This window comes from Oncorhynchus keta, chromosome 21 (genome assembly GCF_023373465.1).
Source record: "Oncorhynchus keta strain PuntledgeMale-10-30-2019 chromosome 21, Oket_V2, whole genome shotgun sequence".
Lineage (NCBI taxonomy): Eukaryota > Metazoa > Chordata > Actinopteri > Salmoniformes > Salmonidae > Oncorhynchus > Oncorhynchus keta.
This window is the reverse complement of record NC_068441.1, coordinates 52,756,809-52,775,553: the sequence shown is the minus strand read 5'-3', so window position 1 is coordinate 52,775,553 and position 18,745 is coordinate 52,756,809. Positions and strand designations below refer to the sequence as shown.

Here is an 18,745-nt window from a genome sequence, read left to right as displayed (position 1 = left end):
TTCAGGGTCAGAACGACAGATTTTTACCTTGTCAGCTCGGGGATTCGATCCAGCAACCTTTCGGTTACTGGCCCAACGCTCTAACCACGAGGCTTCCTGCCGCCCCCCCATATACAGTGATGGGTGACTTACTGTCATTCCACAGTGTTACCAACATGTCTCTATGTATTGGAGCGCTTCATGTCTATCTGTCCTGTAACAGAGGCCTTTTGGAGCGGTGGCTATGGGTGGTGCCCTGGCCAGACCCAGCTGGCTCAGTTCTCCCACTCTGGGCCGAGCCAATCGTTTCCTGAGTACTGCTGCCGTCAGCCTCATGACTCCCAGGCGACCCCTGGCACCCCCGGAGAAAGTTAAAGTTCGCACCCTGGCCGTGGAGCAGAGGACGGAGGAGGACAGTGAGTGGCTTTTTACCTCGAATATACATGGAGTTCGTATTGAGAACATTTATCTCTCTTTCTCCGTCTTTCACTCTCTCGCTTTCTGTCTTTCAACCACCACTGTAAATATAGAGTTTAGTTGACAGATGTCAAGGCTAAAGTACAGAAAATGTAGTGGGGTGCCAATTATCTGCAGATGAGTGTGAAAATTTATTTCTCACCTCTAGGAATGGTCTAGTACTTTTTGACCTAATATTACCTGGGTGTCTAGTTACTGTACTGAACGGAACACCAGGTTAGGAACATGATGTTTTCTTCCCTTCCTCTCCTCAAGTCGAGGGAAGCCATGGTAACGACGGCCTGTTGCTGGGGCGACCGTTGGAAGAGCCCGACCATCCAATCACAGAGAAGTCCCTGCTGGAGATTTTGGATGGGATTGTGATGATGTACAACCTGAGTGTTCATCAACAGCTGGGCAAGGTAAGAGGCTGAGGCGTCCGTCTGTTGGGCAAGGGAACCTGGTCTAAAGCAGTGCACCGTGGGGGTCCGGTCTAAAGCAGTGCACCGTGGGGGTCTAAAGTAGTGCACCGTGGGGTCTGGTCTAAAGCAGTGCACCGTGGGGGTCTGGTCTAAAGCAGTGCACCGTGGGGGTCTGGTCTAAAGCAGTGCACCGTGGGGGTCTGGTCTAAAGCAGTGCACCGTGGGGTCTGGTCTAAAGCAGTGCACCGTGGGGGTCTGGTCTAAAGCAGTGCACCGTGGGGGTCTGGTCTAAAGGGGGGGTCTAAAGTAGTGCACCGTGGGGGTCTGTAGTGCACCGTGGGGGTCTAAAGCAGTGCACCGTGGGGTCTGGTCTAAAGCAGTGCACCGTGGGGGTCTGGTCTAAAGCAGTGCACCGTGGGGTCTGGTCTAAAGTAGTGCACCGTGGGGGTCTGGTCTAAAGCAGTGCACCGTGGGGGTCTGGTCTAAAGCAGTGCACCGTGGGGGTCTGGTCTAAAGCAGTGCACCGTGGGGTCTGGTCTAAAGCAGTGCACCGTGGGGGTCTGGTCTAAAGCAGTGCACCGTGGGGGTCTGGTCTAAAGTAGTGCACCGTGGGGGTCTGGTCTAAAGCAGTGCACCGTGGGGGTCTGGTCTAAAGTAGTGCACCGTGGGGGTCTGGTCTAAAGTAGTGCACCGTGGGGGTCTAAAGTAGTGCACTGTAGGGGTCTGGTCTAAAGTAGTGCACCGTGGGGGTCTGGTCTAAAGTAGTGCACCGTGGGGGTCTGGTCTAAAGTAGTGCACCGTGGGGGTCTAAAGTAGTGCACCGTGGGGGTCTGGTCTAAAGCAGTGCACCGTGGGGGTCTAAAGTAGTGCACCGTGGGGGTCTAAAGTAGTGCACCGTGGGGGTCTGGTCTAAAGTAGTGCACCGTGGGGGTCTGGTCTAAAGCAGTGCACCGTGGGGTCTGGTCTAAAGTAGTGCACCAGTGGGGGTCTGGTCTATAGTAGTGCACCATGGGGGTCTGGTCTAAAGTAGTGCAACGTGGGGGTCTGGTCTAAAGTAGTGCACCGTGGGGGTCTGGTCTAAAGCAGTGCACCGTGGGGGTCTAAAGCAGTGCACCGTGGGGGTCTGGTCTAATGAAGTGCACCGTGGGGGTCTAAAGTAGTGCACCGTGGGGGTCTGGTCTAAGTCAGTGCACCGTGGGGATCTAAAGCAGTGCACCGTGGGGGTCTAATGAAGTGCACCGTGGGGGTCTGGTCTAATGAAGTGCACCGTGGGGGTCTGGTCTAAAGAAGTGCACCGTGGGGGTCTGGTCTAAAGTAGTGCACCGTGGGGGTCTGGTCTAAAGCAGTGCACTATACATTTTAACCAATCATCAGTCATCTGAGTCAGTAGAAATTGAGTGCCCTTCTGTATATGCATACTGAAAGTCAGTAGGTAACTTGTTCTCTAAAATAAAAAATATCAAAGGGTGATTGGGTGGCTTTTAGAGCCAGCAAAGGGTGATTGGGTGGCTTTTAGAGCCAGCAAAGGGTGATTGGGTGGCTTTTAGAGCCAGCAAAGGGTGATTGGGTGGCTTTTAGAGCCAGCAAAGGGTGATTGGGTGGCTTTTAGAGCCAGCAAAGTGTGATTGGGTGGCTTTTAGAGCCAGCAAAGTGTGATTGGGTGGCTTTTAGAGCCAGCAAAGTGTGATTGGGTGGCTTTTAGAGCCAGCAAAGTGTGATTGGGTGGCTTTTAGAGCCAGCAAAGTGTGATTGGGTGGCTTTTAGAGCCAGCAAAGGGTGATTGGGTGGCTTTTAGAGCCAGCAAAGGGTGATTGGGTGGCTTTTAGAGCCAGCAACGTGTGATTGGGTGGCTTTTAGAGTCAGCAACGTGTGATTGGGTGGCTTTTAGAGCCAGCAACGTGTGATTGGGTGGCTTTTAGAGTCAAAGTGTGATTGGGTGGCTTTTAGAGCCAGCAAAGGGTGATTGGGTGGCTTTTAGAGCCAGCAAAGGGTGATTGGGTGGATTTTAGAGCCAGCAAAGGGTGATTGGGTGGATTTTAGAGCCAGCAAAGGGTGATTGGGTGGATTTTAGAGCCAGCAAAGGGTGATTTTTTTTCTTTCTTTTTTCTCTCCCCTTTGTGTGTTATGTCATTTATCTTGGTTTGCTAATATACTTTATTTGTGTTGTTACATTCAGTAACAACATTTATCAGTGTACAGTATATCAACCAATCAGCTCAGCAGGACTGACTAGTTTGCCACGTTTTTGCATCATTTCTTTGAACGATACAATGTTTCAAATCAACTTCAATCCAGGGGCCTCTAACAGTTCTGTTAGATTCTTAACAGGTGGTCAACAATTGCCGTGAATCATTTTACCAATACTTCTTGGTGTACAACTGGATCCTCTTCCTCATACACATCAAACCAACATACATGTTTTACATCTTCATCAAATGAATCCCGGGAGAACATTTTGTATGATCTCTTATTAAATGACTTTAGCCCTAATCTTTTGCTATTTTGGCATTCCTTGTTATTGCTACAATGTTGTGGTCGTTCTGATCACGTGTGGTCCTCTCCTCATCTTCTTCATGTTGGGGTCTATCCTGTGGTCTGTCTGCCGTACCACGTTCCTCTCTCGTTCTTCAGGAGTGAGTTCCCATGTTCCCAAACCATATAGATGATGTCATTTAATCTCTTCTTTCCTCTCATTGTCAGAAAGGATGAAAGCATTTAAAAAAAATACTTTTGGCACATATTTCATGGCAGAAAAGTGTGTGGGTCAGCAAAAAACATTTTACAACTGCTATATCAATCAATGCCAGCTCTGCCTGTCTTCCTCCATATTACACAGACACACAGACACACAGACACACACACACACACACACACAGACACACACAGACACACAGAGACACACACAGACACACAGAGACACACAGAGACACACAGAGACACACAGAGACACACAGAGACACAGAGAGACACAGAGAGACACAGAGAGACACAGAGAGACACAGAGAGACACAGAGAGACACACACAGAGACACACACACACCTACCTCTCATTCAGTATATAGGTATAAGACCTTGGACAATCACCCTCCTAGTATCGCCTGTTATTGTCTGATCATTTGAGAAAATGATATCCGGCACTGCAGTTGCCAATGTCCCTGGTTCCATTAAAGCCTCTGTCTTTAACAGCTTTTATATTGGCAGTGTGCTGGACTGTCTTTAACAGCTTTTATATTGGCAGTGTGCTGGACTGTCTTTAACAGCTTTTATATTGGCAGTGTGCTGGACTGTCTTTAACAGCTTTTATATTGGCAGTGTGCTGGACTGTCTTTAACAGCTTTTATATTGGCAGTGTGCTGGACTGTCTTTAACAGCTTTTATATTGGCAGTGTGCTGGACTGTCTTTAACAGCTTTTATATTGGCAGTGTGCTGGACTGTCTTTAACAGCTTTTATATTGGCAGTGTGCTGGACTGTCTTTAACAGCTTTTATATTGGCAGTGTGCTGGACTGTCTTTTTCTTTTAGTTTTATATTTGGGATTTGTTCCAATTGACATGCTTTTTCATCATTTTTTTTGTCCAATTTACTTTAGACCTGAACCCTATAATGTAGTGCACTAAGTAGGCTACCATTTGGGATGAACACAGTTGAGCAGGAAATGTTAGTCTTGGACTGAGAGTCCTTTTAGATAAAAGTTAGTTGTAGTCATACCAGACTGTCTGGTCATTTCTCCCTTCACTTCGTGATAACTCGCCCTTATCCCTGTATGGTGCACTCGCCCTTATCCCTGTATGGTGCACTCGCCCTTATCCCTGTATGGTGCACTCGCCCTTATCCCTGTATGGTGCACTCGCCCTTATCCCTGTATGGTGCACTCGCCCTTATCCCTGTATGGTGCACTCGCCCTTATCCCTGTATGGTGCACTCGCCCTTATCCCTGTATGGTGCACTCGCCCTTATCCCTGTATGGTGCACTCGCCCTTATCCCTGTATGGTGCACTCGCCCTTATCCCTGTATGGTGCACTCGCCCTTATCCCTGTATGGTGCACTCGCCCTTATCCCTGTATGGTGCACTCGCCCTTATCCCTGTATGGTGCACTCGCCCATTTCCCTGTATGGTGCACTCGCCCATTTCCCTGTATGGTGCACTCGCCCTTATCCCTGTATGGTGCACTCGCCCTTATCCCTGTATGGTGCACTCGCCCTTATCCCTGTATGGTGCACTCGCCCTTATCCCTGTATGGTGCTCTCGCCCTTATCCCTGTATGGTGCACTCGCCCTTATCCCTGTATGGTGCACTCGCCCTTATCCCTGTATGGTGCACTCGCCCTTATCCCTGTATGGTGCACTCGCCCATTTCCCTGTATGGTGCACTCGCCCATTTCCCTGTATGGTGCACCCTGTATGGTGCACTCGCCCATTTCCCTGTATGGTGCACTCGCCCTTATCCCTGTATGGTGCACTCGCCCTTATCCCTGTATGGTGCACTCGCCCTTATCCCTGTATGGTGCACTCGCCCTTATCCCTGTATGGTGCACTCGCCCTTATCCCCGTATGGTGCACTCGCCCTTATCCCCGTATGGTGCACTCGCCCTTATCCCCGTATGGTGCACTCGCCCTTATCCCCGTATGGTGCACTCGCCCTTATCCCCGTATGGTGCACTCGCCCTTATCCCCGTATGGTGCACTCGCCCTTTTCCCCGTATGGTGCACTCGCCCTTTTCCCCGTATGGCGCACTCGCCCTTTTCCCCGTATGGCGCACTCGCCCTTTTCCCCGTATGGCGCACTCGCCCTTATCCCCGTATGGCGCACTCGCCCTTTTCCTCGTATAGTGCACTCGCCCTTTTCCTCGTATAGTGCACTCGCCCTTTTCCTCGTATAGTGCACTCGCCCTTTTCCTCGTATAGTGCACTCGCCCTTTTCCTCGTATAGTGCACTCGCCCTTTTCCTCGTATAGTGCACTCGCCCTTTTCCTCGTATAGTGCACTCGCCCTTTTCCTCGTATAGTGCACTCGCCCTTTTCCTCGTATAGTGCACTCGCCCTTTTCCTTGTATAGTGCACTCGCCCTTTTCCTTGTATAGTGCACTCGCCCTTTTCCTTGTATAGTGCACTCGCCCTTTTCCTTGTATAGTGCACTCGCCCTTTTCCTTGTATAGTGCACTCGCCCTTATCCCTGTATAGTGCACTCGCCCTTATCCTTGTATAGTGCACTCGCCCTTTTCCTTGTATAGTGCACTCGCCCTTTTCCTTGTATAGTGCACTCGCCCTTTTCCTTGTATAGTGCACTCGCCCTTATCCCTGTATGGTGCACTACTTTTGGGACCAGCATATACTGTGTAGGTATGAAAGTATCTTGTGTAATTTCCTGCCTCAGAATGGTTCTCTTCTTTACAAGTTGACGATCTATCAACGTTAAAAGGGAAGGTTATTTCTGCTGCTGACTTGTCTTTCTGCTCTTGGCCTTGTCCTAAATGTGAACCTATTCCCTATATAAACTCAGCAAAAAAAGAAACGTCCCCTTTTTCAGGACCCTGTCTTTTTAAAGATCATTTGTAAAATTCCAAATAACTTCACAGATCTTCATTGTAAAGGGTTTAAACACTGTTTCCCATACTTGTTCAATGAACCATAAACAATTAATGAACATGCACCTGTGGAATGGTCGTTAAGGCACTAACAGCTTACAGACGGAAGGCAATTAAGGTCACAGGTATGAAAACTTAGGACACTTACTGTTGTAAGGCAGGTCCTCACCAGACATCACCGGCAACAACGTCGCCTATGGACACAAACCCCTGGCAAAGAGTGATATTCACTGACAAGTTGCAGTCGTGCACTCGCGCTTATCCCCGGATTACACCAAGGCCGGCCTATACTCCATCGATTTGGAGGGTCCGTCATGGTCTGGGGCGGTGTGTCACAGTATCATCAGACTGAGCTTGTTGTCATTGCAGGCAATCTAAATGCTGTGCGTTACAGGGAAGACATCCTCCTCCCTCATGTGGTACCCTTCCTGCAGGCTCATCCTGACATGACCCTTCAGCATGACAATGCCACCATCCATACTGCTCGTTCTGTGCGTGATTTCCTGCAAGACAGGAATGTCAGTGTTCTGCCATGGCCAGCGAAGAGCCCGGATCTCAATCCCATTGAGCACGTCTGGGACCTGTTGGATCAGAGGGTGAGGGCTAGAGCCATTCCCCCCAGAAAGACAGTTGCAGCTGTATGAGAAGGCCTGCAAGACTGAGCAACAAAAAAAATGGGCTGAAATGGAGAGATTTGATGAACCATTGTCACGCTCTAGATGATGGAGAACAGATACACCCACAGCATGATCCCCCGTAGAGACCATATTCCCAAGCATCTCAGACCTTTTGATTTTGTTCCACCAAGGCCACTAATATGGCCCCCTCTGAATGTCCGAGTGTGACCCCCCCCCCCTACCCGTGGGTTACTGCAGCTAGCGTTGCCAGCACTGCCACTGCCTGGGTGGGGGTGGCACCCCACCAGAATCCATACCGGCTCGGTACAAGGTTGTCAAGGTTCTCATTAGCAGCTTTGAGTATTTCCTTGTATACTATGCTCTCTCATCAGGGGGCTTTGGCGTCCGCAGGTCCAACCCTGCGACTCTTGAGGGGTGCGGTTTTCAAAATATATGATTTTGATTGGTCAGGAAAACAAATAGTGTCAAACTATCGGAATTGTGCTTGCCTGTTGTAGCCTGTATCTCGTCTGTTGGACTTCTTCTACTCTATCTTTACTGTAGTCTTCATCCCTGTAGGAATACCCTGCGGACATGAATGCCATGCCACAGTTAGAGGAGGGTTAGAGGAGGGTTAGAGGAGGGTTAGAGGAGGTGACGACAGCACCAGACTGGAGTCAAATATAAATGTCAAAATACTTTCACCAAACACTTGACAGTATTTGAGGTGTGCTTTGTTTTAGCTTGGAGTTTTCAACGTTAGGACTATTTGATTGGCTTTATAGAAATGATATATTGAGCTGTATTTGCACGCATGATCTGAAACTTTATATAATGAATAATATATTTTTAGAAGTATTAAATTATAATAAATAAATACTACAATAATTAATGATAAACAGTGAATATGTAATGTATATTTCCTGTTCTGTACTAACATGGTGATTAAGAAGAATTCACCTAATTGTGATGTCCAGTGCATTTGGAAAGTATTCAGACCCCTTTGCCTTTTCCCACATTTTGTTAGGTTACAGCCTTATTCTAAAGTTGATTAAATAAATACAGCTGTACCAAGCTTGTAGCGTCATACCCAAGAAGACTCGAGGCTGTAATCGCTGTCAAAAAGGGCTTCAACAAAGTTCTGAGTAAAAGGTCTGAAAAGTTATGTAAAAATTATATTTCCGTTTTTTATAATTTTTTATATTTTTTTATTTGTATTGCATTAGGAAAAAAATGTCTGAACCTGTTTTTGCTTTGTCGCTATGAGGTATTGTGTATAGATTGAGGGGGAATCCATTTTATAACATAAGGCTGTAACAAAACATCATGGGTTCTCAATACATCCCGAATGCTCTGTGTATTTCACTGAGCTGTGTACCACACCTTTTCCTACAGATGGTGGTGGTGTCAGATGACGTCCATGAATACGCTGTGGCTCTGAAGGACACAGAGGAGAAGATAGCACGCTGCCCAGCAAGAGTAAATGCACACCACTCACTGTTATACATCTGTGATAGAGCTATTATCAGTCTGTTTAGTATCATAGAGGAGAAGATGGCACGTTCCCCAACCAGTAGAATACAAATAATACTACCTATTATCATCAATTTATCTAACTAGTATAATAGTTTTAATAGTATAATCGTACATGAATATGCTGTTGTTCTGAAGGACACCGAGGAAAAGAGCACGTTGCCCCAGCAGACTAAATACACTGTGTTATCAATCTGGGCCCAGCAGACTAAATACACTGTGTTATCATCAATCTGGGCCCAGCAGACAAAATACACTGTCTGTGTTATCATCAATCTGGGCCCAGCAGACTAAATACACTGTGTTATCAATCTGGGCCCAGCAGACTAAATACTGTCCGTGTTATCAATCTGAGCCCAGCAGACTAAATACACGGTCTGTGTTATCAATCTGAGCCCAGCAGACTAAATACTGTCCGTGTTATCAATCTGGGCCCAGCAGACTAAATACTGTCCGTGTTATCAATCTGGGCCCAGCAGACTAAATACTGTCCGTGTTATCAATCTGGGCCCAGCAGACTAAATACACTGTCTGTGTTATCATCAATCTGGGCCCAGCAGACTAAATACACGGTCTGTGTTATCATCAATCTGGGCCCAGCAGACTAAATACACGGTCTGTGTTATCATCAATCTGGGCCCAGCAGACTAAATACACTGTGTTATCAATCTGGGCCCAGCAGACTAAATTGCTTTCGGCCATGAACAGCGTTATTGAAGTTGAATAAATATTTTTGTTCTTTTTGTTTTTTTTACTAGACATGTTATTTGTGTTACACCTTGTCTTGTCTATGTTAGAGACCAGACATCTTGTCTTGTCTATGTTAGAGACCAGACATCTTGTCTTGTCTATGTTAGAGACCAGACATCTTGTCTTGTCTATGTTAGAGACCAGACGTCTTGTCTATGTTAGAGACCAGACGTCTTGTCTTGTTTATGTTAGAGACCAGACGTCTTGTCTTGTTTATGTTAGAGACCAGACGTCTTGTTTATGTTAGAGACCAGACGTCTTGTTTATGTTAGAGACCAGACATCTTGTTTATGTTAGAGACCAGACATATTGTTTATGTTAGAGACCAGACATCTTGTCTATGTTAGAGACCAGACGTCTTGTCTATGTTAGAGACCAGACGTCTTGTCTATGTTAGAGACCAGACGTCTTGTCTATGTTAGAGACCAGACGTCTTGTCTATGTTAGAGACCAGACGTCTTGTCTATGTTAGAGACCAGACGTCTTGTCTATGTTAGAGACCAGACGTCTTGTCTATGTTAGAGACCAGACGTCTTGTCTATGTTAGAGACCAGACGTCTTGTCTATGTTAGAGACCAGACGTCTTGTCTATGTTAGAGACCAGACGTCTTGTCTATGTTAGAGACCAGACGTCTTGTCTATGTTAGAGACCAGGCGTCTTGTCTATGTTAGAGACCAGACGTCTTGTCTATGTTAGAGACCAGACACGTCTTGTCTATGTTAGAGACCAGACGTCTTGTCTTGTTTATGTTAGAGACCAGACGTCTTGTTTATGTTAGAGACCAGACGTCTTGTTTATGTTAGAGACCAGACGTCTTGTTTATGTTAGAGACCAGACGTCTTGTTTATGTTAGAGACCAGACGTCTTGTTTATGTTAGAGACCAGACATCTTGTCTTGTTTATGTTAGAGACCAGACATCTTGTCTTGTTTATGTTAGAGACCAGACATCTTGTCTTGTTTATGTTAGAGACCAGACATCTTGGAGGAGCTGCAGAAGAGCCAGAAGGTATTTGCTGAGAAGCTGAATCACCTGAGTAGGAGACTGGCCTGGATCAACGCTACCATCTACTGTAAGGTAGGAAAGAGACTGTACCCAGCACATCTCCTGTCAGGTAGGAAAGAGAGGCTACCCAGCACATCTACTGTCAGGTAGGAAAGAGAGGCTACCCAGCACATCTACTGTAAGGTAGGAAAGAGACTGTACCCAGCACATCTACTGTCAGGTAGGAAAGAGACTGTACCCAGCACATCTACTGTCAGGGAGGAAAGAGACTGTACCCAGCACATCTACTGTCAGGGAGGAAAGAGACTGTACCCAGCACATCTACTGTCAGGGAGGAAAGAGACTGTACCCAGCACATCTACTGTCAGGGAGGAAAGAGACTGTACCCAGCACATCTACTGTCAGGTAGGAAAGAGACTGTACCCAGCACATCTACTGTCAGGGAGGAAAGAGACTGTACCCAGCACATCTACTGTCAGGGAGGAAAGAGACTGTACCCAGCACATCTACTGTCAGGGAGGAAAGAGAGGCTACCCAGCACATCTCCTGTCAGGTAGGAAAGAGAGGCTACCCAGCACATCTACTGTCAGGTAGGAAGGAGAGGCTACCCAGCACATCTACTGTCAGGTAGGAAGGAGAGGCTACCCAGCACATCTACTGTCAGGTAGGAAGGAGAGGCTACCCAGCACATCTACTGTCAGGTAGGAAGGAGAGGCTAACCAGCACATCTACTGTCAGGTAGGAAGGAGAGGCTACCCAGCACATCTACTGTCAGGTAGGAAGGAGACTGTACCCAGCACATCTACTGTCAGGTAGGAAGGAGACTGTACCCAGCACATCTACTGTCAGGTAGGAAGGAGAGGCTACCCAGCACATCTACTGTCAGGTAGGAAGGAGGGCTACCCAGCACATCTACTGTCAGGTAGGAAGGAGAGGCTACCCAGCACATCTACTGTCAGGTAGGAAAGAGAGGCTACCCAGCACATCTACTGTCAGGTAGGAAGGAGAGGCTACCCAGCACATCCACTGTCAGGTAGGAAGGAGACTGTACCCAGCACATCTACTGTCAGGTAGGAAGGAGAGGCTACCCAGCACATCTACTGTCAGGGAGGAAGAGAGGCTAACCAGCACATCTACTGTCAGGTAGGAAGGAGAGGCTACCCAGCACATCTACTGTCAGTTAGGAAGGAGAGGCTAACCAGCACATCTACTGTCAGGTAGGAAGGAGAGGCTAACCAGCACATCTACTGTCAGGTAGGAAGAGAGGCTAACCAGCACATCTACTGTCAGGTAGGAAGAGAGGCTAACCAGCACATCTACTGTCAGGTAGGAAAGAGAGGCTAACCAGCACATCTACTGTCAGGTAGGAAGGAGAGGCTAACCAGCACATCTACTGTCAGATAGGAAAGAGAGGCTAACCAGCACATCTACTGTCAGGTAGGAAGGAGAGGCTACCCAGCACATCTACTGTCAGGTAGGAAGGAGAGGATACCCAGCACATCTACTGTCACGTAGGAAGGAGAGGCTACCCAGCACATCTACTGTCAGGTAGGAAGGAGAGGCTACCCAGCACATCTACTGTCAGGTAGGAAGGAGAGGCTACCCAGCACATCTACTGTCAGGTAGGAAGGAGAGGCTACCCAGCACATCTACTGTCAGGTAGGAAGGAGAGGCTAACCAGCACATCTACTGTCAGGTAGGAAGGAGAGGCTACCCAGCACATCTACTGTCAGGTAGGAAGGAGAGGCTACCCAGCACATCTACTGTCAGGTAGGAAGGAGAGGCTACCCAGCACATCTACTGTCAGGTAGGAAAGAGAGGCTACCCAGCACATCTACTGTCAGGTAGGAAAGAGAGGCTAACCAGCACATCTACTGTCAGGTAGGAAAGAGAGGCTACCCAGCACATCTACTGTCAGGTAGGAAAGAGAGGCTACCCAGCACATCTACTGTCAGGTAGTAAGGATGGAAATGTAAAAAACCATCCTGTGAACCCAGTCTTCGTTGTTCTGCTTGTTCAAGAAAAGCGACATGCATTACTACTATACTGAAGGTGTTGTCTGCTTGTTTAAAACATCTAACTCTGTGTTCCAGGATAAGATGCTGGATGTGTACTGGCTACTGAGGGTGTGTATACTCACCATCCAGCACGCTGACAACACAGGAACGTTGTTCGCCTTCGCCCCAGAGTTCTACCTCAACGTGGCCATGAACAGCTATAGCTCTCTGAAGAACTACTTCAGCCCCTCCAACTGCATGGACCAACTGCCAGGTAAATGCCCGCCTGCCTGCTTTAAGGCTGTGTTTTATGGTCATGAACAGCTACTTTGTCATGTGACCACAACACACTTAAGGCTGCAAGCCCTATTCCATTATATTTCATGACGTTTGTCCAGAGCCTCTTTTAAAGACTACAGATGCCATGCAGATGATATTTATAGGAATTTAACTGCTCTTTAACTGACCCTTTTTAGTTGTGATAACTGAACATACACATTAAAGGTTGTGATCTCGTCCCGGTAATATCTCCTCCTGCCTGTTGACACAGGCACTATTATTTATTGATCATATTTTATTTAGGGACATTTTCACATCTGCAGTTATCAGGAAATGCTTGTACAGGATCCCTAAAGAGCATGCAGAAATACAGCGACCCGGCTTAGAGCACTAAAGAGCATGCAGAAATACAGCAACCCGGCTTAGAGCACTAAAGAGCATGCAGAAATACAGCGACCCGGCTTTGAGCCTTAAAGAGCATGCAGAAATACAGCGACCCGGCTTAGAGCCCAAAAGAGCATTCAGAAATACAACGACCCGGCTTAGAGCCCAAAAGAGCATGCAGAAATACAGCGACCCGGCTTAGAGCCCAAAAGAGCATGCAGAAATACAGCGACCCGGCTTAGAGCCCTAAAGAGCATGCAGAAATACAGCGACCCGGCTTAGAGCCCTAAAGAGCATGCAGAAATACAGCGACCCGGCTTAGATCCCTAAAGAGCATGCAGAAATACAGCGACCCGGCTTAGATCCCTAAAGAGCATGCAGAAATACAGCGACCCGGCTTAGAGCCCTAAAGAGCATGCAGAAATACAGCTACCCGGCTTAGATCCCTAAAAAGAGAGCATGCAGAAATACATGCGACCCGGCTAAGAGCCCTAAAGAGCATGCAGAAATACAGCTACCCAAAGCATTAGAGCCCTAAAGAGCATGCAGAAATACAGCTACCCAGCTTAGAGCCCTAAAGAGCATGCAGAAATACAGCTACCCGGCTTAGATCCCTAAAGAGCATGCAGAAATACAACGACCCGGCTAAGACCCCTAAAGAGCATGCAGAAATACAGCGACCCGGCTTAGATCCCTAAAGAGCATTCAGAAATACAGCTACCCAGCTTAGAGCCCTAAAGAGCATGCAGAAATACAGCTACCCGGCTTAGATCCCCCGGCTTAGAGCCCTAAAGAGCATGCAGAAATACAGCTACCCAGCTTAGAGCCCTAAAGAGCATGCAGAAATACAGCTACCCGGCTTAGATCCCTAAAGAGCATGCAGAAATACAGCGACCCGGCTAAGAGCCCTAAAGAGCATGCAGAAATACAGCTACCCAGCTTAGAGCCCTAAAGAGCATTCAGAAATACAGCGACCCGGCTTAGAGCCCTAAAGAGCATGCAGAAATACAGCGACCCGGCTTAGAGCCCTAAAGAGCATGCAGAAATACAACGACCCGGCATAGAGCCCAAAAGAACATGCAGAAATACAATAACCCGGCATAGAGCCCTAAAGAGCATGCAGAAATACAACGACCCGGCATAGAGCCCTAAAGAGCATTCAGAAATACAACGACCCGGCATAGAGCCCTAAAGAACATGCAGAAATACAATAACCCGGAGATGTTTGTTGACTGTTGTCTTTTCCCCAGGCTACGAGGACACCCTCACTCAACTCGCTGCTATCCTCGCTAAGCACTTTGCAGACCCGCGCATCGTTGGAACAGGTGAGTGGACGCAATTACAGATAGCCATCATATTATAAACCCGAATGATGCAGCACTGGAATTTACTAGTAGGGGCCTGGAGTTATACCTGAACCACATCACTGAAGAGAATCCACCTGACCATGAAGAAATCTGGGTTCTGAGTTACAAAGCCCTGGAGTTTTGCCTGCTCTCGTCAAAATGCCTGGCCCTATTTATCAATGCACAACAAGGAAGGGATAACAAGAGGGTGTTCTGGTTTTCATCTGTGTAGTTGGTCTTCCGTTAGTCAGCGCCTCACCTAAAGCCCAATTTATTTATGTTTAGAGGAATCCCTCCAACTACATACTGTAGTTCCTGTTTATTAGCTAACTGGTTTAAGAAGGATACCTCCAACAACATACTGTACTTCCTGTTTATTAGCTAACTTGTTTCAGAAGGATACCTGAGAGACAACAACTGTACTTCCTGTTTATTAGCTAACTTGTTTCACTTCCTGTTTCCTGTTTATTAGCTAACTGGTTTAAGAAGGATACCTCCAACAACATACTGTACTTCCTGTTTATTAGCTAACTGGTTTAAGAGGAATCCCTCCAACAACATACTGTACTTCCTGTTTATTAGCTAATTGGTTTAAGAGGAATCCCTCCAACTACATACTGTACTTCCTGTTTATTAGCTAACTGGTTTAAGAAGGATACCTCCAACTACATACTGTACTTCCTGTTTATTAGCTAACTGGTTTAAGAGGAATCCCTCCAACAACATACTGTACTTCCTGTTTATTAGCTAACTGGTTTAAGAGGAATCCCTCCAACAACATACTGTACTTCCTGTTTATTAGCTAACTGGTTTAAGAGGAATCCCTCCAACTACATACTGTACTTCCTGTTTATTAGCTAACTGGTTTAAGAAGGATACCTCCAACTACATACTGTACTTCCTGTTTATTAGCTAACTGGTTTAAGAAGGATACCTGAGTTTAGACTACATACTGTACTTCCTGTTTATTAGCTAACTGGTTTAAGAGGAATCCAACTCATACTGTAACTAACTGGTTTATACTGTACTTCCTGTTTATTAGCTAACTTGTTTCAGAAGGATACCTGAGAGACAACATACTGTACTTCCTGTTTATTAGCTAACTTGTTTCAGAAGGATACCTCCAACTACATACTGTACTTCCTGTTTATTAGCTAACTGGTTTAAGAAGGATACCTCCAACAACATACTGTACTTCCTGTTTATTAGCTAACTGGTTTAAGAGGAATCCCTCCAACAACATACTGTACTTCCTGTTTATTAGCTAACTGGTTTAAGAGGAATCCCTCCAACTACATACTGTACTTCCTGTTTATTAGCTAACTGGTTTAAGAAGGATACCTGAGAGACAACATACTGTACTTCCTGTTTATTAGCTAACTGGTTTAAGAAGGATACCTCCAACTACATACTGTACTTCCTGTTTATTAGCTAACTGGTTTAAGAGGAATCCCTCCAACTACATACTGTACTTCCTGTTTATTAGCTAACTGGTTTAAGAGGAATCCCTCCAACTACATACTGTACTTCCTGTTTATTAGCTAACTGGTTTAAGAAGGATACCTGAGAGACTACATACTGTACTTCCTGTTTATTAGCTAACTAGTTTAAGAGGAATCCCTCCAACAACATACTGTACTTCCTGTTTATTAGCTAACTGGTTTAAGAAGGATACCTCCAACTACATACTGTACTTCCTGTTTATTAGCTAACTGGTTTAAGAGGAATCCCTCCAACTACATACTGTACTTCCTGTTTATTAGCTAACTAGTTTAAGAAGGATACCTGAGAGACTACATACTGTACTTCCTGTTTATTAGCTAATTGGTTTAAGAAGGATACCTGAGAGACTACATACTGTACTTCCTGTTTATTAGCTAACTAGTTTAAGAAGGATACCTGAGAGACTACATACTGTACTTCCTGTTTATTAGCTAAGTAGTTTAAGAAGGATACCTGAGAGACTACATACTGTACTTCCTGTTTATTAGCTAATTGGTTTAAGAAGGATACCTGAGAGACTACATACTGTACTTCCTGTTTATTAGCTAACTAGTTTAAGAAGGATACCTGAGAGACGACATACTGTAGTAGACACATTCATCTGTAGAGCAGCAATGTGAATTACTCACCCTGGCTACATGCCAAACGGCACCCTATTCCCTACGTAGTGCAGTGCTTTTGAACCCTAGCCCTATGGGTCCCACACATATCTGTCTCTGCTATTACCTGGAGCTGCAGGACAAAGCTGCCCGGTAACACAAGAGGACAGAGTCATCTGTTACAAGCTATTTTAATGGGAAAACGTAGACTTAATATAGCCTCCAGTACTGCTATTTTTCGCCAGGATTAATTTCTAACTATGAATGGATAATTACAAGTTTTTACAATTGAGCTCCAGGCAGTCAGAGTAAAATAAATTGAAATGTCTGTGTTGAGCTCCAGGCAGACGGGTCTGTGTTGAGCTCCAGGCAGACGGGTCTGTGTTGAGCTCCAGGCAGACGGGTCTGTGTTGAGCTCCAGGCAGACGGGTCTGTGTTGAGCTCCAGGCAGACGGTGTAAAAGAAAGGAAATGTCTGTTTTTCCTTGTCCTCCATATACAATTCTGGTGACTCGTGTTTTAGAATCCTATTTAAAGAATTGCTTTCAAGTGTTGTTTTTCTTAGATTATTTTTGTTAAAGGTAAATGGTTTGTTATTGTGTTACTATTATGAGAGAAGGTTTTCAGGTTGAGTGTTCAGCGGACCCTGGGTGGGTTCAATTACTATTTGACATCTTTCAAATACTTAACGTTTTTTTCTCTCTCGCCTGCCTACTTGCCTAGAGTGCCCGATGAGTGGGGTTTGTACGTTTGGGACTATTCTATTGGTCCATTAAGCCAGTTACACCTAATCAAGCCCAGATAAAATGAAATTATATATATTTTTTTGTCAAATAGTATTTAAAACCCAGGTGTGATTTCAGTATTAATTTTGAATAATGTTTTGTATCCTTCATGCTTGCCTGGTGTGACACTGAGAGTAGTCTAACTCTGTCAAGTCACCTCAGATACACTTAGTATGAGTCCCAAATTCAACCTTGTCCCAAATGGCTCCCTTCAAAAGTAGTGCACTATATAGTGAAGTGTGCCATTTCAGAGGAATCCTAAATCGAACTCTATTCATAAGATATCAGTCATGTCTTAGATACACATCTTAGTATTTATATACAGAACATAACAAATCCAAATGTATGTCCATATAAAAGCATCAGTGTTAATTATCATTGTCACACACTCTGTGTGTAATAAATGGCACCCTTTTTTCTATATAGGGCACTACTTTAGATCAAAATCACATGGGACGTGGTCAAAAGTAGTGCACTAAATAGGGAATAGGGTGGCATTTGGAACTCAGCCAGCCAGTGTGTTTGTTTCTTCTCCGGGCTCAGCGTTGTGTGACTCTCTGCTTGTTGTCACGGTGACTGGATACATTCTTCTTATTTATGTTCTGTCATGTTTGTTTTGGCTTCGTTTTAGAATGAGATCCTCATATCTCGTTGTCTCAGATGTGTTTTTTTTTATATATATACATCAGACGAGTGAGGAAGCCTTGTTCAGTTCTCAGGGTTCTGACTGTTATCGTTTTGGTTCTGATCCATTTCAGTTAGCTCTTCTTAAAGGGGAACTGCATCCACTGTTTGTCCTGTTTTTTTTTTTGCTTGCTGGTGGCCGTGACCGAAGCCAAACGAGAGTTGTGTGGTTTGATGTGGGTGTGTCCTTGCCACCACCATGACACACTCATCTGTCAGAACCTCGCCCACAGCCGTTTCCTCTCCACTCAATCACAACTAACAAACCTCCTGCAGGTTGAGCTCAGTAACTACAGGCAGATGTACAATACAGGGAACACTAAAATAACACATCCTAGATCTGAATGAATTAAATATTCTTATTAAATACTTTTTTCTTTACATAGTTGAATGTGCTGACAACAAAATCACACAAAAAATATCAATGGAAATCAAATTTATCAACCCATGGAGGTCTGGATTTGGAGTCACACTCAAAATTAAAGTGGAAAACCACACTACAGGCTGATCCAACTTTGATGTAATGTCCTTAAAACAAGTCAAAATGAGACTCAGTAGTGTGTGTGGCCTCCACGTGCTTGTTTGACCTCCCTACAATGCCTGGGCATGCTCCTGATGAGGTGGCGGATGGTCTCCTGAGGGATCTCCTCCCAGACCTGGAATAAAGCATCCGCCAACTCCTGGGCAGTCCGTGGCGTTGGTGGATGGAGCGAGTCATGATGTCCCAGATTTTTTAATGAACAAAAAAAAATTGTACCTTTATTTAACTAGGCAAGATCATTTAAGAACAAATTCTTATTTTCAATGACGGCCTAGGAACA

At 45.7% G+C, this 18,745-nt stretch overlaps 1 protein-coding gene across 1 annotated transcript in view; it reads left to right on the top strand.

The window, feature by feature from the left end:
• The window catches only part of LOC118399730 (E3 ubiquitin-protein ligase RNF123), a 235,150-nt gene that overhangs the window by 21,753 nt on the left and 194,652 nt on the right, over positions 1–18,745 (top strand). The window contains exons 8-13 of the mRNA XM_052474154.1: positions 203–395; positions 712–857; positions 8,456–8,539; positions 10,313–10,420; positions 12,442–12,619; positions 14,259–14,333. Of these exons, the coding sequence (XP_052330114.1) occupies positions 203–395; positions 712–857; positions 8,456–8,539; positions 10,313–10,420; positions 12,442–12,619; positions 14,259–14,333 (784 nt within the window). The remainder of the gene's footprint in view (positions 1–202; positions 396–711; positions 858–8,455; positions 8,540–10,312; positions 10,421–12,441; positions 12,620–14,258; positions 14,334–18,745) is intronic.